The sequence below is a fragment of the Crocodylus siamensis genome, chromosome 1 (assembly GCF_052110815.1).
Source record: "Crocodylus siamensis isolate JL-2025a chromosome 1, ASM5211081v1, whole genome shotgun sequence".
Taxonomy (NCBI): Eukaryota; Metazoa; Chordata; order Crocodylia; family Crocodylidae; genus Crocodylus; species Crocodylus siamensis.
In genome coordinates, this window is record NC_143395.1 from 112,801,751 (window position 1) to 112,822,865 (window position 21,115).

The 21,115-nt window shown below is 42.3% G+C and overlaps 2 protein-coding genes across 12 annotated transcripts in view; one reads left to right on the forward strand and one right to left on the reverse strand.

Moving 5' to 3' along the window:
* The window catches only part of ZC2HC1B (zinc finger C2HC-type containing 1B), a 30,981-nt gene extending 18,019 nt beyond the window's left edge, over nucleotides 1–12,962 (forward strand). Inside the window, exons 7-8 of one of the 2 annotated variants that reach the window (XM_090040935.1) lie at nucleotides 8,404–8,492; nucleotides 10,159–12,962. In XM_090040935.1, the coding sequence (XP_089897061.1) occupies nucleotides 8,404–8,477 (74 nt within the window). In that variant the 3' untranslated portion in view covers nucleotides 8,478–8,492; nucleotides 10,159–12,962. Of the gene's footprint in view, nucleotides 1–8,403; nucleotides 8,493–10,133 lie in introns of both variants that reach the window. The other variant, XM_090040924.1, reaches the window with a different exon arrangement.
* Nucleotides 12,963–13,146: 184 nt separating this feature from the next.
* PLAGL1 (PLAG1 like zinc finger 1) overlaps nucleotides 13,147–21,115 on the reverse strand; it is a 78,284-nt gene continuing 70,315 nt past the window's right edge. For 5 of the 10 annotated variants that reach the window (XM_090040848.1, XM_090040838.1, XM_090040819.1 and 2 more), the window contains one exon: nucleotides 13,148–20,937. In XM_090040848.1, the coding sequence (XP_089896974.1) occupies nucleotides 19,671–20,937 (1,267 nt within the window). In that variant the 3' untranslated portion in view covers nucleotides 13,148–19,670. Of the gene's footprint in view, nucleotides 20,938–21,115 lie in introns of all 10 variants that reach the window. The other 5 variants (XM_090040810.1, XM_090040896.1, XM_090040877.1 and 2 more) reach the window with 2 other exon arrangements.

The window sequence follows — 21,115 nt, forward strand, 5'->3', positions numbered from 1 at the left end:
GAAAACTTTAAATTTTAATAAAACCCCATTTTTTAATAAGAATTTCAGTTGAAAGAGAAGATTTTAAAGCTTCCAAGCAGGTATTATGAACACTGTAGGAATTTAGAAAGTAACCTACTATGTCATTATACTTAAAGTTCAGCTTTTATGGGCCTTTTCCTAAATCATTGCATTTACAAAACCTCCCAAATGAGTAGAAATATATTAATTATTAATTAATTAAAGGGTGATTAGGTATTATGTAAAACGCAGTGCATTCTTAAAAATACTGCGCATTCCCAAGCATGGATTCAAGACTCTGCCCTTAGAACTGGATGTGCATGCAAGAGCACCAGACAGTGAATCTCACAAGAGTTTCTAGGGCCCCATCTAATGAAAGGTATTTTAGTATCCATGCCTGACTATTGTGACGTAAAGGGCAGTGGGACTGTGAGGTCTTGCTAAATGAGGAATATAGATAATGGTGCCCTCCATCCTGTTTACTGTATTTACTTTATAATCTTCGCCCCCCTCCTCCCCCAGTATTTAGATGTTATATATGGAAAACATCAATTTGTTATTATTTTCCAGGTATAGAATTTAATTATTGGAGGTTTGCCTTGAATTTGTCCCCTTCCCACTGCTACAATAGAGAAAATAAATCTGTGGAGCAGGTAATCCCTTTGCCCTCTGCATCTCCCCAGCTTTTTTCTGCTGCAGCCTCTTCCCCCTCTTCTTGCCATAAGACCCTGCTCTCCCTGAGCCTATGGGAGTGCAAAGAAAATCTGAAAACAAGAAGCTTGAAATTAAATGTAGTTCTAATTTACATATAGCACCCATAGACTTAGTTAATCCGGAATTGAGACATGTTACCTTTTTTGGAAACTGCTGCAAGTTTTAGCACAGGTACTCCACAAACACACTTTTAAGCAGCATTTTTCTACCTACTGAAATGCAGTACAAATTAGCATGGTATTAAGCCAAAGCCAAATGCTCATGATTTACCATATAATTCGCTGGGCTGGGCCTTACCAGAGTCAACAGGATTTCAAGCCATAGTGACCCCGCAGCTCAGCACTGCTGAGTATATGTGTGCATACTCCAGAAATCCCACAAAGGATTCGTGTGCTAATTAACCCCAACTCATGAGTGGAACCAGGTGTTCTTGTCATAAGTCCTGGAATCCCCCCCCCAAATATATATGCAGATTTCATAGACATTAGGGCTGGAAGGGACCTCGGGAGATCATCGAGTCCAGCCCCCTGCCCAAAGGGCAGGAAGTCAGCTGGGGTCATAGGATCCCAGCAAGATAAGCATCCAATTTACTCTTGAAGGTGTTCAATGTAGGTGCTTGAACCACCTCCGCTGGCAGACTGTTCCAGGCCTTGGGGGCTCGGACAGTAAAGAAATTCTTCCTTATGTCCAGCCTGAAACGGTCTTGCAGGAGTTTGTGGCCCTTCGACCTCGTCATCCCTTGGGGCGCTCTGGTGAACAAACGTTCCCCCAGATCCTGGTGGTCACCCCTGATAAACTTATAGGTGGCCATCAGATCACCCCTGAGCCTACGCTTTTCCAGGCTAAAGAGTCTCATGTCTCTCAGCCTGTCATCGTAAGATCTGTTTTCCTGACCTCTGATCTTGCGCGTGGCTCTCCTTTGGACTCTCTCAAGCTTCTCCACATCCTTTTTGAATTGTGGACCCCAAAACTGGACGCAGTACTCCAGCTGCGGCCTCACCAAGGCCGAGTACAAGGGGAGAATGACGTCCCGGGATTTGCTCAAGAAGCATCTATGGATGCAAGCCAGCATTTTGGTCGCTTTACTAGCCACAGCATTGCATTGCAGGCTCATGTTCATCTTGTGGTCAATGATGACCCCCAAATCGCTTTCTTCTGTAGTGCTATCCAACATAGCACTGCTGAGCCTATAAGGATGCTGCAGGTTTTTCCTCCCAAGGTGGAGAACCTTGCATTTTTCGGTGTTAAACACCATCAGGTTCTCATCCGCCCATTTGCTGAGCTTGTCCAGGTCAGCCTGGATCACCCGCCTATCTTCTGGCGTGGATGCTTTGCCCCAAAGTTTGGTATTATCGGCGAACTTGGCCAGTCCAGTCCTGACTCCAATGTCCACATCATTAATGAAGATGTTGAACAGGATGGGTCCCAGGACAGAGCCTTGAGGGACCCCACTGGTCACAGGGCACCACGATGAGTGACTGCCATCAATTACAACCCTCTGGGTCCGACCACGGAGCCAGTTTCCCAGCCAGCGGATCGTGGTGGAGCCAAGGCCACAACCGGCCAGTTTGGCCAAGAGGTGATCGTGGGATACCAGATCAAAGGCTTTTTTGAAGTCAAGATATATGACATCAATCTCTTCTCCCTTGTCCAGGTGATAGGTCACCTGGTCATAGAAGGAAATGAGATTGGTCAAACAAGACCTACCCGCAACAAACCCATGCTGGCTATCCCTTAGGATGTTAGCCTGGGCCAGTCCCTCAAGGATGGCCTCCTTAATAAACTTTTCTAAGATCTTCCCCAGGATAGAAGTCAGGCTAATGGGCCTGTAGTTAGCCAGATCCACTCTCCTCCCTTTCTTGAAGATCGGCACCACATTGGCCTTCTTCCAGTCTTCAGGCACTACACCAGAGCGCCAGGAGTTTTCAAAGATCCATGCCAGGGGCTGGGCTATGACGCTCGCCAGCTCCTTGAGTACCCTGGGGTGCAGATTGTCAGGGCCGGCTGACTTGAAGGTGTCCAGCCTCTCAAGGTGTTCCTTCATGAGGTCAGCATTTATGGAGGGTAGGGGATCCCCATCACCCGGATCTCCCTGTCCCATAGCAGGCATGGGCGTCCCACAGGACTGATGAAAGACTGACGCAAAGTACCTATTTAATAGGTTGGCTTTTTTCTGGGCGTCAGTTGTCAGTTGCCCCATCTGGTTTAGCAGGGGTCCAACATTGCCCTTGCTTTTCCTCCGGCTCCCCACATATCTGAAAAAGGACTTTTTGTTGTCCTTGATGCTTGAAGCTAGTTGGAGTTCAGTTGCAGCCTTGGCTTTCCTGGTTTGGTCCCTGTAGGACCGGACCAGCTCAGAATAATCCTCCTTGGAGGTGAATCCCATCCTCCATCCTTTGTAGGCTTTCCTTTTTAGCCGCAGGAGGTCCGCTAGGTCCCTAGAGAGCCAGGAGGGCTGCTGTGCCTTCTTGCTGCCTTTCCTCCGTGTTGGAATAGATTTAGCTTGTGCATTGAGGATCGCTTCCTTGAGAAGCAACCACTCTTCTTGAACTCCCATCTTCCTGGGGTCACGGTCCCTGAGGGCCTGACAGACAAGCCTCTTGAGCTTGTCAAAGTTGGCTTTTCTGAAGTCAAGGACTTCTGTGTTGCTGACTGACTTGCCAGCTTTACGACGGATGGTGAAGGTGATCAGCTCGTGGTCGCTGTCACCCAGCTTCCCATCGATCGCTAGGTCGCCGATTAGGTCGTCCCCCGTAGCCAGTACCAGGTCGAGCAGCGCTTTGCCTCTCGTTGGCCCATAGACTTCTTGAGTCAGGTAGAGGTCATCCACGCACAAGAGAAAGCTTTGCGACCGCTCAGATGCGGGGTAGGGCAGCTTGGTCTGGCTTTACTTCACAGCCAGAATACTAATCATAGGTGCCAGACTGAGAGAGAAAGTGACAGAGGGTTTCTCAGTGAACTGTTTGGGGCCCATTTTTTTATCTTTTTGAGGCATTAAGGACTGGTGAAGAAACAGGAATCATTGGAAATGAGAAAGAAAGGCACAGCTTAGCAATGTTGTGGCTCACCGTGACTTGGGCAGGAGTCAGTGCTGAGGGGGACTGTGCTTATTGGTGGTCAAGATCACTACCATAAATCTGAGTAATATGGGTTGCACTCACCTATCCTTGTGGTTCCCATCAGCTGTGTAACTACTTGACCACCTGTGGCTAAGATCAAGTTTAGTGGCTGGATGGAGGTCTAGTTTACTTCCTGGATTGATGCCAGGTACATTGACATCAATGTAACAGAGCACAGAGATGGAGAAGGAGTATGAATTCTTGGAGCCCGGAACAACATCAGTGGTGGTCTTGAAGAGAAGAGTGACAGTTATAGAAGGGAAAGTAGACCAAGATGTGAGAAGTGAATCAGAGAATGGAAGCAAAGGTCCAAAGTTTAATGGAGGATGGATGAAAGTGGGGAAGAAAGGTGTGGTGGGGTCAGCAGTTTTGGAGGAAGCTTTTTTGAAGAAAGCTACAAGGGAAGAGTCCAGCTGGCAGGAAGAACAGGAGGAGAGGAGGTCAGGAAGGAGAAATGAGGAATGCAACAGTGATTGAAAGGAAGAGGAAGACTAGTAGGAGGAATAAGCCAGACCTGCAAAGAGAAAGAAGATGGGAGGAAGTGAGAGATGGAGCAGCAAGTAATATACACCTGAGAATAAGAGCAGTAGTAACTGGGGAAGGAGAACAGAGAAGTTAGAAAAATATTGTTTGACGTTTTGGGTGTTAAAGTGGAACATTAAAAAAATCAGAGATAAATGTAAGACAGATTTTGAGATCATGGCATGGTAAAATATTATCATTCAATGGTAAAGTAACTGCGGTGAAAATGGTACTCTTGCCAATCATACTTTACATGGAAGCGGTATATCCACTGTCATGGCAGCAGATAAGGAAGGTACAGAGGCAGATATGCGGGGGGTTTTGTGGAGGGAAGTAGAGAGAAAGGGTAGCCAGAATGGAGCTATACAAAAGCAGGGAATTAGGAGGTTGAGGAATGCCAGATTTGGAAATGCCAGCTTTGTGTATACTTTATATGTATGTTCTGTAAAAAGAGTGAGGGTGGGTGGGGAAGACTGCATGTTTCTGCTGTTACCAGGCAGGAAAAACTTTAAAAAGATGGGGCATGTATGGGGAAGAATAGAAAAAGCCATTGACATGGCAGCCGCCAGCCCACTATGCAAAAGTGGAGAGTTTTGAAAAGGTAAATAAACTTGATGGAGTAGGATTAGAGTGCTTGAAAGACTGTAAGAAGGTGATTAATATGATAAGAAATATAAAATAACAATAGTTAGTGATCTGACAGAAAGACAGATGCAAATGTGTGGAAAGAAGTGACAGATAATAGAGTGAAAGGAGAACATACAGATATCATATTAATATTCTTCCTGTGAGGGGCATACAGCATAAATGGGGTTTAGTAAGATTGGTGACATACACAAGAGAGGGATGTGGGGCTGAAGAATCTGTACTGCATGTATTTTCGGACTGCCCTTTTGTGCAAGGGGTATTGGAGGAGTGTGTCATTTTCTGAGAGCAATTGATATGAACCATGACTTGAGATTGTGTTGTATGGGTTAATGCCCAAAGGACTGGAAACACAGGGCATCTATACAAGTGCTCTGGGGTGGGGGTGGAGGGGCATGTTTTAATTAGACCAACTCTTGGGAGTTGGTCTAATCAAAACACCCACAGCATCTTGTGTATTCAGCATCCCATGCTTCAAAATGATGGCAGGGTGCTTTAATTGAAGCTCATTTGATGAGCTTTAGTTAAAGTGCCCCCAGCCATTTTGAAATGCGGGGACACTGAATACACATGACATCAAAGTTGCTGAAGCATTCTAATTAGAACGCTCCAGCAGACCCAGTTAATTAGAACGCGTTGGAGCAGGTGTCCCGCATGCGTACAGGCACCCACAGAGACTAAGAACCATACTACTTTTGCAACAATAGTGGTATGGAAGGTGAGAAACCTACTGTTGGTCAAGGGACTGGCTTCTACCAGAAGAGAATGTTTGAGGATGGAAATTTATGAATTGAAATACTATGTGGATCAAGACGTACACAAGATGGAAAAAGAGAAGGCAGGGAAGAGATGGAGGAAAGAAGTGTTTCTTCCAAAAGAACAAAGGGACAGTGTGAAAATTATTGTGCTTCCTGGGCTGGGGGTAGGCTTGTGAGAGGGCAGTGTGTTAATGGTGAGAAGGGGTGTAAAAAGAACAGGGTATTGTTGTAGGGGAGGTTGTCAAGTTTTGTGTTAATATAGTTTCTTTTAATTGTTTTGTAATAATAAAAAAAATAAAGGTTCCCATGGGCTTGTTTGCCCAATAATATAAAACACATTATAGTCATGCTCAGTGTTGGCTGCATTTAATCAGCTTCACAGTTGATTTCCATTACTGAGTACGTGCTGGTTTTGGCAGCAGTTTAATGATAGCCAATGTATGTAATGAGGTTTCCTGGTATGTGAATGTAAAATGAAGGGCCTTTTTTCCCCATGCTGATTGGAGGAACAGATCTCATTTTGTATTTGAGTAAATACGGGATTTTCTTCAAAAAACAGATTGGAAATAAAAACAAGATATGGTTAGCAAGAATGATGAGAAGAGCATTACACCACTATTCTTTTCCTCTGTATTAGACTGATTAATTTGTAGCTGGCAGCGATTTGCAATCTGATGGATCAAACCACTTTCTGTTGGCAAATGTTAATGTGAAATAAAATGCATCTGGGTAAGCAGAAGATGCTAGCAGTTATATGTGCTTTGAAGCTGTGGGGCAGAAATTCGATTAATTCCCCTTGACACTTGACGTCACTGTAAATCTAATATATCTTCTGTCATTTTTCGTATTGCAGTTGTAGGCTATTGGACATAAATGCTGTAGCAAATATGTGTTCTTCAGCAAAGTAGGCAAAAGTGTCTCCTTTAGATCTTAGATGGGATGTAATGAGCATTTGAAGTTGGGAATTTACCCAGATTCTAAAAATGGCATTCAGCATCTTCCAGGAGCAAGAGAAAAATAAGAAATCTAGTGCTATTTACTGTATTGGGAGAGGTAGTTAGCCATGTTAGCCTGAGAAGGCAGAATAGATTTGCACCTTTTATAGAAAGGAGTCTTTCAATTCGTGATTTCACAGATTTTGCAGAAAACCACAAATCCAGGATTTTCTGCAAAATCAACTTAAAAAAAATTAATAAAAATAAATACAGTGTCCCTTGCTGCCACAACCCAGCCTCACAGGCCACTTGATAGGGGGGAGGTGCTGGCTGGCGGGGCCACACAAAGTGCAGTAGACAGGATGGTGGCCACTCCCTTGTCCCTTCTCCCCCTGCTGGGGCCTCTCCACCAATCAGCACTGCGGGGCAGGGCCAGCAGAGCACATCTGGGAAATACCTGAGAAATTTGCTTTATGCTGCAACCAAGCCAGGAAAATTGTTTAGTTTTGCTGTGATGTAAGTAGGTCCCTATTTGTAGACCATGTAAATTGGAGATTTATAGTATAAGCTTTTGTAAGCAGAGGGCTTACTTCAATAGATGCTGCGAAGGGACTGCAGGAAGCAGAGCTGCTAAATAGAAAGCAGGGGTTTAGGATACAAAGGATAGGGAAGGGGATAGGAGAGAGATGGCACTGCTGAAAGGCAAGGTGGGTAAGAGAGAGAAAAACAAAGCAGTTAACCCATCCAAGTAATGGGTTAAAATTGCATCGTCTCAGTTTAGACCAGTGGTCTCCAACCTTTTTATGGTAAAGTTTACTTTTTGGAAGTAAAGGACACCCCAGGATCTACCTCACCCCACCTTCCCCAGCTCGTGAAAAGTCCCAGACCTGGCTGGGCCCAATCCCACTATTGTGCCACAGCTGCACTGAGCCATACCCACCTAGCAGCCAGATGAATGTGGTGTCAGGCCCTGACCCAGCCAGGTCTGGAAATCTCTGCGGTCTAGGAGTGTGCGGGGGGGCTCCCACCACTGTGTGCAGCCTGGTGGAGAACCCAGGGCCCTTCCCCCCCCGTACTCCAGGATTGACCTGTCAATCAGGATCAAAGGGTTGGTGACCACTGATTTAGGCCATGTTTAACACCATCCAATCTGTGGATAATTTCTTGTTCTGCAATTTCCAGTGGCTCTTAGCTGACAAAACTTTAAAAATGAACTTGAATGTAAGCCCTCTATTTACAAAAGCTTGTGCTATACATCCTTGATGTAGGAAGTAAAGGCACAAGTTTACTGTATTTTCCATTCATTGTTGGGTTTGATAAATTTCTTCCTTTATTTTTTGACACAAGACTTAAACTTAGCAATGCAGAGTAAATTTCTAAAGCTGTTCTCTTTAATACCTTTCTGGGTGTGACAAAGTTTGTCTTGGGTATTCAGTTACATTTAATCATGGCAATGCTATATAGGCAGGAGGCAGAGTAGAGTTGCACCTTCTAAACTAAAAAAAAAATTAAGAAAAAGTTAATGTAATAACTATTTGCAGTATAACAAAACAGAATGACATATATATATAGCTCAGTATAGTGATCTCTGCGTCTCAATAGATTGATGGATACTTGTGTGTTTATACATATTTTGAAATTACTCAGTTTATATAAGAACTGTTGATGTGTACAGCACTGGGTTTTCTTTTTTTTTTTTTTTCTTTAAAGGAGCCATTGTGGAGCCTTCTGCTGGAATTCCACAGAAAACCAAAAAAATGAGTACACCCTCTGGAAAAAACTAGTCCAGCAGATTTGGGGTAACAAATACTCTTTACTTGAAAAATATAAGAAGATTAAATAGTTTGTCAGATTTCCTAGCTTTGGTATCCATATGGTGTATACACAATGTAGGAAATAACTAAGAGAGAGAATTTCAGAGTCCAGAAGAAGGCAGTGTTTACTGAAGAGCTTGAGCTTTGTCAAGTGTTGGGTGGTGAGGAAATTTTTCACTGTAAATTGCTAGTGTCTTCTGCCTGTGTCTTCAGATAATGAAACAAAAGCTTTGAGTGGTATGAATCATCTTATAGTCCTTAAAGGGATATTCCCTCTGAAATTTCACAGAAACCTCCAGTTTATATGTTTGCCCAGCAGGTCATGTGAAAGAGCATTCAATGTAAATAAAATTGAAAGTGATAAGTTTACACTAAGTTGAATGTCGTATATAACATAAACGTCCTTAATGCAGAGATTTAGGGATAGAGTTATTGAATAAAAATGCCTGAGTGGAGGACCTAAAGGATCTCCAAAAAGGGGGAGGGTATGAGTGCACAAGGAAGAATCTCAAGTAGGGAACAAGACCTTCCACTTTCAATGGGGAATTAGTAATTTTTATAACAAGACTGGGCAACACAATCAGTTTGATTTCAAACTATTAAAGGGGGTCAGTGGGTGGGTGGATGTGTGCGCGTGCACACTGGTAATTTCTACCCTAGGCCTAAGTGACAAAAATTACCATATTTACCTGAATTCAAGTGACAACCCGTCAATATTAGATGCTATACACAGAAAATTTATGAGTTTGTTATAATTTTTCATGTATAAGATTTAATTATTGGAAGGATATCTTAAGTTTGTCCCCCCCACTGCTGCAGTGGGGAAGGCAGTAGAGGGGCAGAATGAGGGGGCAAGTTGGGGATAGTAGTGGGGCAGGCAGTAGCGAAACTGGTGGTGGGGGAGGCAGTCGGGGGGGTCAAAGAGCTTGACCTCTGTACCTTGCCCCCACCCCCATTTTGCCCCCTGCCACGTGTCCATCCCACCACTTGCCCCCCTTGTGCCTGACCCCCCCTTAGCCTCAGACCCCCTGCCTACCTCTCCTATTTAACTCCCCCATCATCTCTGCCCCCCACTGACTTGCCTCCCTCCCACCACCACTTCCCTTTGTTCCAACACCAGCAGGCTCCATCCCCGCTTCAGCCCAGGGCACCGAGCATGCGCTTGCTCTGGCCCCAGCCCAGCTCAGTACTAGCAGCAGTAGCAGCATTGCTGTGTCAGCTCCAGTCCCAGCTCTGGGGCCCAGGTGGAGGTGCTGCCTTCACCACTGCTACCGGACTGGAAGATGGGCAGAAGCTAGAGCTGCAACAGCTGCTTGCCACCCCAACCTTATACTCAATTCCAAGATGAGCTTTTATCCCGTGTTAAATGGGGAATACACTTTGTCTTGGAATCAAGTAAATTGAAGCACAGTTCACAAGCCTTAAAGCAGTCAGTTAAAGTAGATTTTTTTTTTAAATTGACAGTGTAATTAAGGTTTTTAACATTTTCAAATGGTCCATAGGTGGTTTCTAAGAGAGCAGTCATTTTGGTAAAACATTAATATGATTTTGCTTTGTTTAAAATTTATTTTATTAGGAAGACAAAAGTAACATGATATAAATTTTTTGTTCTACTGCAAATCATAGGTAAATGTCACTTTACTGTTTCCAGACAGCTGATGCAGAGCAGAAGGTAAAGTGGCAGGTCAACAAGGACTTGGTGTGGCTTTACTTCTATAACATCACTCCTGAAGACCCTAGGAAGCTGTTCCATCTGCTTTCCAAGCATTGCACAGCTTAAGACATGGAAGAAGCCATGTGACAATAAAATAAGCAAAACACATTTCATGACCTGCTCAATTCCTTCTGCCCCCATGGAGTATAATTTTTTACTATATCCTTTTTAAAGCATAATTGATTTATTTTATTTTTTTCTTTCCAAATGATTTGCCCTTTATGACTGGTTAAAGGAGGCTACTTTTAAGATGATTGAAAATCATTTTTAAATGGGCCTTTATTTTGGTTAATAAGTCCAGTGGTATAAATAACATTTTGCGCATTTGTATGCATACAGCATTTTTTTTAAACTACTTCAAATACGCTTGTTTGGATCTTGGATGAATTGTGCTCATCAGGTGACAGCAAGAAGCACCAAATAAACCATGTCAAAAGTTTTGACACCAAGAATTTTTTATATAGACCTTTTTTCATGCTTCTGTGGTTCTCTTTGCTTCTGCTATTTTGGCAGTTTCAAGCTGTCGCTATTGGCAAGTGCTCCAGAGTTGTGTATTCTCAGTTTCTGGTGTGTAAATTGTCAATCTTATTCATATGCTTAATGGAATCTTTCAGTAAAGAAAGAAAATAGTTAACTTAGAAACTATATATTGTGGCTCAGCTCCGATGACCTTCACTTTCTTCTTATTTTTTTTTTCTGTATATGCAAACTTAACTCTTATAAATGTAATCACCAGTTCAGACTGGAAGACATTTTCCCCATGTTTTTATCCTATCATTTTTCTACTACTCTTTCTTTGCTCTTTTTGTTTATTGGTTGTGTTATAATGACCATGATGTGTTCACTTTGTTATAATACATTGATTTCAGCCCAGTGATTTTGAATAGATGTCTTTAATTAAAAAATAAAGCCAAAGAAACTTTTTCTTATAGAAAATGTCCATAAGCTAAACAAAACCCCCCAAATAATTCTTGTACAACTCCAGGTAGGGTACAACAGTAGTAAATAGTGCAGACCATGTATTAGAGTGTTGTTAATGATGATTTTTTGACAATTGTTGATGATAATGATAGTGATGGTAAAAAAAATGATAATTTTGTTAAGTCACACAGAGCTAAATTGGTGGTATAATTCCATGGAGATACACCCCTGGTAAGTTTAGCCTACCTGTGTTCAAGAACAATATATTTTAAAATAAAATAATTTCCTGTTAACAGAAAATGAATCAAGAGCAACATATTAAACTTACCGTGAAATTTCAGAGTAGACTCCAAACCACTCAGAATTCACAGTAATAGGATTGGTAAAGATAAAAAAGAATACCTAAATGGGAGTAGTCCATAAAATGAAACCAGTCAAGACCAGAGAGAGACGAACACTTTGGAGTGCTCAAGTGGACATGGAATGGACAGTGGGGTCTACCCACAGCTACATGGTCTACTGGAATTAATGCAGGTTTAACCTCTCCTTATAACAAGCCTTTTATTCTCAGTGGCACAACATCCTCTTAACATTTTGTCCTAGATTTGTGGAGTTTACATGACCTTTCATAGTGTGCACTATGAATATATTGCAACTAATTCAGTTCCCTTCAGTTTGTTTAATAATTTCTTTCCAGTGGTGTTAATTATGTTGGTTAGTTGTCATCTAGCACATTTCACGTGTGGATTTCCAAGAATGAATAAATAAGTGGTGTTACAGATGGAACAAGCAAGGCTCTGAGAAAAATCTTGATCCAAGATGAAATATCTTGATCCAAGTTCATACAAAAGGTCGGTAGCAGAGCTGAACACATTCTCTTTCTCAGTCTGATGGCCTGTCCCATGGGCCTGACTACCTCTGGAAAGTCTTTTTCTCCAGTGCATGAGTAGGATGCAGTACTTCGACAATTCAGGCCCACTTATTAGGTCAGAAGTATGGTTGGAGATGTTCCCTCTGGCATCTCAAAACCAATAATGGTGGACGCTAGGGACATTATTGAATAAGGGATCTATCACACTAAATGTATTCAGTTCAGTGCTCTCCCTCTATAGCATCCATTTCTCCCACTGTCATAGAAGGAATACTGGATCTAGTATAGCACTTTTTAAGCAAAAATAGGCTTTCATTTCTAATGAAGTTAAGCTCAAGAAAATGAGTTCAGCCAATTGGAGCTACCCTCACAGAATCCCACAGGCTTGTGTGTGGTTGGGGACTCTTACTGTAAAGAAGTAAGGTTTTCTAGTATATTTGTGAAATTTTAACCTTTCCCTGTTTGCTCCATTTAGCAGCTCCATCACAATTTTTACATGCACACACAGGGGGAAGGAGGGGGACACAAAAAGACAGAAATGTAGATGGACTGTTTAAAAAAACAAAAAAAAGACAACTAGCAAACTCATAGCAGGGATTGACAAAATCAGAAGCAGAGCACAAAAGGAGAAATGTATGTTAGATTACGCTGCTTGTTTGGGTACTTAAATGTGACTATTTCATCCTGCTTGAGTCTTTTAAATATCATTAATGCAAAAGGTGGATGGGTTCTCAGTGTTTTTGGTGACTTAACCTTCATACTAAAATGTCTGTAGGTGCATTAACAGTTTTTCAGGGACCTGAGCAGGGTCAGATTTCTGATACCAGGAATAGGATCTGGTATCAGTGTAAAAAAATCTGCCTAGAAGACATGATAATATAATATACTATAGTTCCTCCTTACCCAGACTCAGGGAATCAGCTCCTACTCGCTGGCTGTAATGGAAACTGGTCCCAGGAAGTGCATTCCTTACTTGTACTTAAACTTGTATTAGAGCCGAAAGCCTTACCACCTGCAAAGGCATGCAGATCCAATATTTGACTGGTTTCTCTCATGAAGACATGGCAGACTTTCAGTTAAGCAGCACCAATTAACATAACAAGTGTTACACATTAAAAACAGCTCAGCTCTGCTCTGTAGAAATTATTTTATTGAAAAGTATAAGTATTACAAACTACAGGGAGATATTACAGAGACAAAATTTTAAGACTTGAAATCTAAAATGGGAATATGAAAATTGATCAATGAGGTAATTTGTCCTATTGTGCTGTATTGCATTAAAGTGGCTTGTAGGTTCATAGAAGAGTGGAAAGACCTATCACTTCACTGGTGGATATAATTGTTTCTGATCCACAGAGAATATAGGTTTGCTACAGTAGTCAGTTTCTTAGCTGAGGCTGTAGAGAGAAAAGCATTTAGCTTTGGAAGTCACTGCTTCAATCCCCCATCAAAAGTTGAATCACCAGAATTTGAGAGAAACCACCAAAATATGCAGACATAATTAGACAACTTATACTACTTGTTATTGAAAAAAGTTCATGATATGCAACTAATAAGTAGTGATCCAGTCTGACCTCAGAATAACAATTTATAGTATATTGGGAAACACAATACTGGTGATGTGCATCAATATAGCAAAGGTAGAATAGCTACAAGAAAAAAAACATGTTTCATCACTGGAACAGGGAAGAAGGAAAGTGGTATGATGGTGAGCTCTGACAAAAAATAAATCCTTGAACTAATGTCCACTACCAGAAGCCTGGTTCTCAGACTGTTGATGTTTGACTTCATACTAAGCAGGATTAATGATGTAACTCAGGCTATTGATCCTTTAGGATCAGGGTGTATGTGCAAGAAGTCACCCACACCTTGAACACTTATGTCTAGGCAGGAGGCTGGAGGAATTGAGGCTGCCCAAACCTTCCATCCCCACTTTAGGCCATTGAGAGAATCCAAAGGCCAGACCAAGTCCAGACGTTCAGTGCCTCAGGGGCCGTAGTTACATACACGTCCAAGAATTGAACCCGGGTCCACTGCATGGCACACAAGGAGTCTACCTCCAAAGCACAGGGGATTCTGGGTATGGGTAGTGACAACAGAAATTTAACTGATCTTTTTAATGTTCTTTTTGAGGCTTTGCCACAGGTCAGGGCAAAAGGCAAGGAACACAAGACTCCACCAGCATAAAGCCAACGAGTAGCAGTGCTGCAAAATGAAATGCCATTACTGTATTGGGAAAAAGTTGCTGAGGCAGACTGGAATGCATTCTGAGGTAGCTTCATGTGCTTAAGTCAAACCTATTGATATTGCGCCTAGTCTTGTAGCATGTACATGAAGAGTAACTTCTTTTTAAGGGCCGAAGTTCTTAGGAGTTTATGTCCCACTGGCGTCCTAATGCATCACTTACATTGGAAAATTTTGTCCAGGGAAGTATTAAAACCTCATTGCATTACTGGTGTTTCATGGTGGCTCTGGCCTGAAATGCAACAGCATCACCAACTGCATTAGGTATTCACATTTAGAAATGTGCAGTTTCAAACTTTAAAATGCACACAGGAGTGCTGTGTATTAAGGTGAGCATATTGCTAACAGTGCATGTATGCTTGCTGGTACAGGCAAGACTCATGCAAACTTCTGTTTTTGTTTTGCAGTTTGACATAACGGAAACCCTTCAATGAAGCTGTGACAGGGAGTCTACAGAAAATATAATTCCTGCTCAAAGATACAGAAGTAAGCTTATATGCTGGTGTGTACTATATAGAATGCTGCTTTACCATTGAACATGATAGGAATTAATCTCATTTCACATTGATAAGCCTAAGTGCAATGGCTTTTCTTTTCTTGAATCTAATATTTACTGGATAAAATGGATAAGTAGGAGTGGGATAATTCCTGCCTCAGGGCAATGTCCTTGGGGTATCTCACTCAGCCATTTTTCCTCTGGCTTGCTCTCTTCTTCCTGACCCCTTATATATCCCCCTCTTTTGGCTGCCCAGTGAGCCAGCTTCAAAGGAAGGGCTGGAATGCTTAGTGTAGACTGTCCAGCTTCTGACTGGCTGGGGACTGCATGCCACAAGCTCCTCACTGACTCATGAGCTGTGCAGACTCGCTGAGCTTCCCACTAGTCAACCTATCCTGCTCCCTCCCACCCCCACCAACGGGTAGGAACAGAAAGCAAAAGCCAGAGGAAGGGAAGAGCCTTGGGACCCTAGGAGCAACAGCCAAACATGAATAGATTGAAGAGGTTAAAATGCTATGTTTTCTTACATGCAGCATGTGCCCTTTTTCCGCAAAAAACAACTTCTGGAAAGTGGAATGTGCATTATATTTAAGGAAATATGGCGAGAGCAGTTTGTTTCTGCTGCTTGCCAGGGAAAGCAAAAGTGAAGTCTGCATGCAATCCACAGGGAGCAGAACAGTTAGCAGGCTCAGCTGCTGCTACTGAGTTACTAGAGGGAAAAATCTTTTTTTCTTCATTTTGTCTTTATTCTGGGGCTTGCTGTATGCAAGGAAATATGGTAACAAGATCGTCTTGTTTCTTACCCTTAAAGCATGGTATTTAGGAGTCTTAATAACAAAAGTGATTCACTTTATTTTTATATGAATGAGAAACACTCTTCACCTTTAAGATAAGAGGCCGTATTTCAGAACAGCTTGAGAGCATTTAAAGGCATTTGGCTGTTAAATAAAGTTAAACATTTCCACATAGAGCATAGTCATGATTCCAGCTCAAGTTGCACATTCTTTTAACAATCATCTTTTAACTGAAAGTAATTTAAAATTACATCACTTCCAACCAAAATGATAGAATACCTATAAAAATGCATGTTTCAAAGCATATATAGTTTTGCATGATGCAAAGGGAATACAATTTGCAGGATCAGAAATGTCAGTGTGGTAAACAAAATAGACATTTTTTGGAAGGCTTACCCAAAATATGCTGGAAAAATGTGCACTTATGCAGATGCTATCATTCCCAATTTGTCAAACAGGAGGCTTTTCATAGTCCATTAATAAACAAATCTTTATGAACTTTTAAACAAATTCTTTGGTGCTGCAGGAAAATATGGTAGGAATGGGAGCAATAAGGAAAAAAAAACATCCTTTTTGCAAATACAGTAGAACCATCACCACCTGTAACTCCTACTGATACCTGGCAAGATTTAGGACTCAGAATATTAATCAAAAAACAACTTAACAGTAGCAGCAATTAAAAAGATCTTTGTGGAGGTTCAAAAAAAATGAATCCTGTGGGTTTTCTTATTCAAAAATATGCACGCTTTGTAAAAGCATTAATATTTTTGCTATTTACATGAATATACCATAGTTGGTCAGCTGACAGCATCCGATAGACACTTGGACACCATCAGTATAGAACTCTAGATAGAAAAATTGCCACAAAGAAGAGTATTAGAGTATAAATAGATGTTACCATCTGAAGTGGTCAGCCATGCCAGTGGACTCCTTGGGGCGCATCACTGCAAGTGAGGAAAGCTGGGCAGAAACTCTCAGGGCGTGAGGGGCCTGATCCTGTGTGGAAATTCTGGTGGCATGCAGGATGGGCCCTCAAGCCATAGGAGCATGTGTCTGGAGCGGATGCAGAGTGCAGGCAGCTCTGGGCTGCCCAGGGTCTTGTGCCATAAAGCTAACAGACGTCTGCCATAAAACGGCAGAAACTATTACCACTTTTTGTTGGGGTCACAAATTTGGACAGCAGTTTGGGAAGGAGGTGAGCAGCTGACAGTGGTGAAAGAACAGGTTAGGAGCTTTTAGACAAGCTGGACATGGACGTGTACATGGTGCCACACATAGTGCACATAAGGGTGCTGAGAGCTGGCCACGGCGACTGGAACCACTGGCCACTATCTTTGAAAACTCATGGCAATCGGGAGAGGTCCCAGACGACTGGAACAGGGCAAATAAATATACTGATAATCTTTAAGAAAGGGAAGAAGGATCCAGGGACCTAAGGACCAATCAGCTTCACCTCAGTTCCTGGAAAAATCATGGAGCCGATCCTGAAGTAATCCATTTCTAAGCACTTGAGGGAAGAAGGTGACTGGGAAAAAGTCACCATGGATTCACCAAGGGCAAGTCATACCTGACCAACTTGACTGCTTTCTATGAGATGACTGGCTCTGTGAATGCAGAGAGATCAGTGGACATGATATACCTTGACTTCAGCAAGGCTTTAGATACAGTCACTGACAATGTTCTCACAAGCAAGCTAAGGAAATATGGGTTGATTGAATGAATTGATTGTAAGGTGGATAGAAAACTGGCTGGAGCATCAGGCTCAAAGGGTAGTAATCAATGGCTCAATGCCTAGTTGGCAGCTGGTATCAAGTGGAGAGCCCCAGGGGTTGGTCCAGGCTTTGTTCAAGATCTTCATCAATGACCTGGAAAGTGGGATGGAGTGCAACCTCACCAAGTTTGCAAATGACATCAAGCTGGGTGCAGTAGTAGATGCACTGGAGGGTAGGGTTAGGATTCAGAGAGACCTAGACACACTGGAGGGTTGCACCTAAAAGAAATCTCATGAAGTTCAGTAAGGGCAAGTGCAAAATCCTGCACTTAAGACAGAACAATCCCATGCACCAGGACAGCCTGGGGACTGACTGGCTAAGCAGCAGCTGCAGAAAAGGACCTGGGAGTTACAGCAGACAGTAAGCTGAGTATGAGCCAATAGTATGCCCTTGTTGTAAAGAAGGCTAATACCCTACTAGGCTGCATTAGTAGGAGCATTGCCAGCAGATCAAGGGAAGTAATTATTTCCCTCTTCGGCACTGTTGAGGCCACATCTAGAGTACTGTGTCCAGTTTTGGGCCCTCCACTAAAGAAATGATGTAGACATGTTGGAGAGAGACCAGCAGAGGGCAACAAAAATGGTTAGAGGATTGGGGTGCATGAATTATGAGGAGAGTCTGAAGGTATTGGGCTTATTTAGTCTGGAGAAGAGAAGAGAAGACGGGGGGGGGGGGGAGTGGAATTGATAGCAGCTTGATAGCAGCTTTCAACTACCTGAAGGGTGGTTCCAAAGAGACTGTTTTCAGTGGTAGCAGATGACTGAACAAGGAGCAACGGTCTCAAGTTGTAGGAAGGGAAGTTTAGGTTAGATATGAGGAACAACTTTCTGACTAGAAGAATAGTAAAGCCCTGGAACAGCTACCCAGAGAAGTGGTGGAATCTCTATTAGAGGTTTTTAAGACCCAACTAGACAAAGCCTTAGCTGGGATGATCTAATTAGGGCTGGTCCTGCTTCAAGCAGGGAGATAGACTAGATGACCTCCTGAGGTCCCCTCCAACACATAATTTTCTATTATTGTATGATTCTATGATTAGTGGTAGGACAATTAGTATAGGCATCTCTTTGCCTTCCCTTTATGCCACCATAAAAATTGTGGTGGCACAAAGCTGAGGTCTGTTTATACCTTTACTTCTGTTGTGGTTTAAAAAGATATAATTTGCTAAATGCTCCCATTCTGAAGCCATAATAAAATGAGTTTTACATCATCATACTTACTACATGAACATGAACACTTCAGTGGTGTTTGGCACCATCTGTGGCTGTAAGTGATACACTGTGTAAGCTACTGGATTCTACAATCCTTCAGAGGCAGACCTGCAACTAACCTCATAATGTGTTAATATACATGATGTGGAGGGCTGTCAGCTCAAGCTGTTATTGCTAATGCCGTTTATCAGCCAAGGAACTTTTATGCTGCAGCTTGTAAAAATTATTAATTGCTTTCCTGGGCTAAACAAAGACTAACTTCATCAATCAAAGATGAATCAAATCCTAGCTGGATGAGGTGCATGATCTTTACTGAGCCTTAGATATGCAAGATGCTGAGCCAGTGGGACTGCAGGTGTGTGCATATGTGTTGAAGTGCTTTCTTGGCATCAGCCCAAGGTGCTTCATATCTTGCCAGATCAAGTTCTAAATTAAAATTAATATGCTGCCTTAACATGTTAAACAATTTACTTCTGTTTTAGCAAAAGCCATTTATACAAGACAGCTGTTCGTCTGCTACCAACCCAGGGAAAATGCAGATCTGCCCACACGCACCCACCTCCCTATATGCAGGCACATACAGCTGAAGTGTATGTGAAAAAACTAAATCTAATTAAATTTAATTGCCATAGTAATATCTGTCTTTTGTTTTTAAAAAAGAAGTGAGACAAGGAGATAAAGTAATTCAGTGACAGAATCACAACTGAAACATACTTAAAAGTTCATTAATTAAGTGCTCAACACAGAAACCTACTTGACCCTCCAAAATTACACATGTTCTGATGCAGAATTTAACATGTCTCCCAATTCTGAAGTTATCTGTGCAACATCTTCATGACTCATTAAGGTTAAGTTATCCACCCCCTCACAGCAGCCAGAATTTTTTGTGCTCATCATGAAACTAGTTGTTTTTCCATTGAAGATCACTTATTCAGCTATTTGGTTTAAATGTAAAAACATAGGGTATGGAGAGGAAAAACATGACATTCTTGCTACTGTCATACACTATAAAATGAGTAAGTATCACACAAAATAAGCTCCTGTCAGGATTATTCCCAAATTGTTTTTAATGAGTTTTTAAAAGATTTTTTTCTCTCCCTAAAAAGTTAAGGTAAAAAAAGGAGTCTTAGTAATAGCTGGTAGTTATTTGAATGCATGGTGAAAATGAGGCAATGTCACAGAATTTGTGCTGAATGGAAAAGAGCGAAGGACATGAGGAAGCTGATTGAGAGCTGCACCATCTGTAGTTATCTGAGGACCTTGCAGTTGTCCAAGGCAGCACCTATGTGGTGGTTCCTCCTGACCAAATGCCACTGTAAGGTCTCCACTGGTATTCTGGTTATCACTTGGAGGGAGTTGCCAGAAACCCAGTATATGAGTGAGATCCATGGAGGACATGTTCATTGTTTCAGTGGTTGTCTCAGTCTCCTTGGGCAGTGTGTACTTGCCAACATCACCAAGGGGCCCTGAGGAAATCTCTAAATTGATTTTGTGAGGTGAGTGAGGTTCTGGTAAAAGGAGATCTTCAAGCAGGTTCACACTATAATTTTTAACATCCACTTTGTTGGGTAGATTCTTGAGGGGTACTGATGTGAATGAGGTAGAACTTGGTTCATATCTATTGGGCTGATGAAAGTTCTGGTTGGTAGGAACAGACGGTGGAGAGGGTGCGGAATGAACAGCTGACAGGGCATCTACGCAGCCCATCCTTGGCATGTGAGGAAGATGTTCAAGGGAATGTGTACTTTGTAGGGCTTGTTGACAGTCAGTATGTGGACTGTTGTAGCCTGCTTCTGAACTGCTCAGAATCCCATGTTGTGTTGAAACCCTATCAGGAAGAGAGGGGAGTTCACGGTCTTCTTCCTTTAGTCTGAATGGGGAAAGAGGGTCAAAGAGACCCAGCAAGTCACCATTCTGCAATCTGTCCTTCAGCAGCTCTTGTGGATGGGTCTTCTTGGTGTGGCGGGTCAAATGGTCCTTGCGCCCAAACCTCTGAGCGCAAAACTGGCACAAGAAGTCCTTGCAGCCTGTGTGAACAACCATGTGACGCCGCACATCTTTACGAGTATAGAAACGGCGGTCACAGTGATCGCACTTATGTTTCTTTTCCTTGGTGCTGCTGGCTGGCTTCCCTGCATGAGTTTTGAGATGTTCCAACAATATTTCAGTTCCTCCAAACTCTTGGGAGCAGACTCTGCAGGTAAGATCCCCACCGGTGGCTGCATGAAGAGCCTGGTGTCGCTTGTAACCCAGCTTAGTATTATATTTCTTTCCACACTCTTCACACCTGAAGGCCATCTTGTTGGGGTCATGAGTCTGAAGGTGATTTTTCAAATGGTCCTTTCTGTGAAAGGTCTTTTCACAGTAACCACATTGGTGAGATTTCTGTGGAGAGTGGGTGGCTGAGTGCCTAAGACAGAAGGATAATAAATTTATTAAGTTTACAGAACTTAAATGCAGAAGTGGGATATAGCTTCAGGACCCCGCAGACATACTAGCACCCTCCATGGTAAAAACTTTTGAAAGGCCAGATTCTGTTAAATAGCAACTAAATGTTTCTTATTGTCTGGTTTGGAATTACAAAGGAA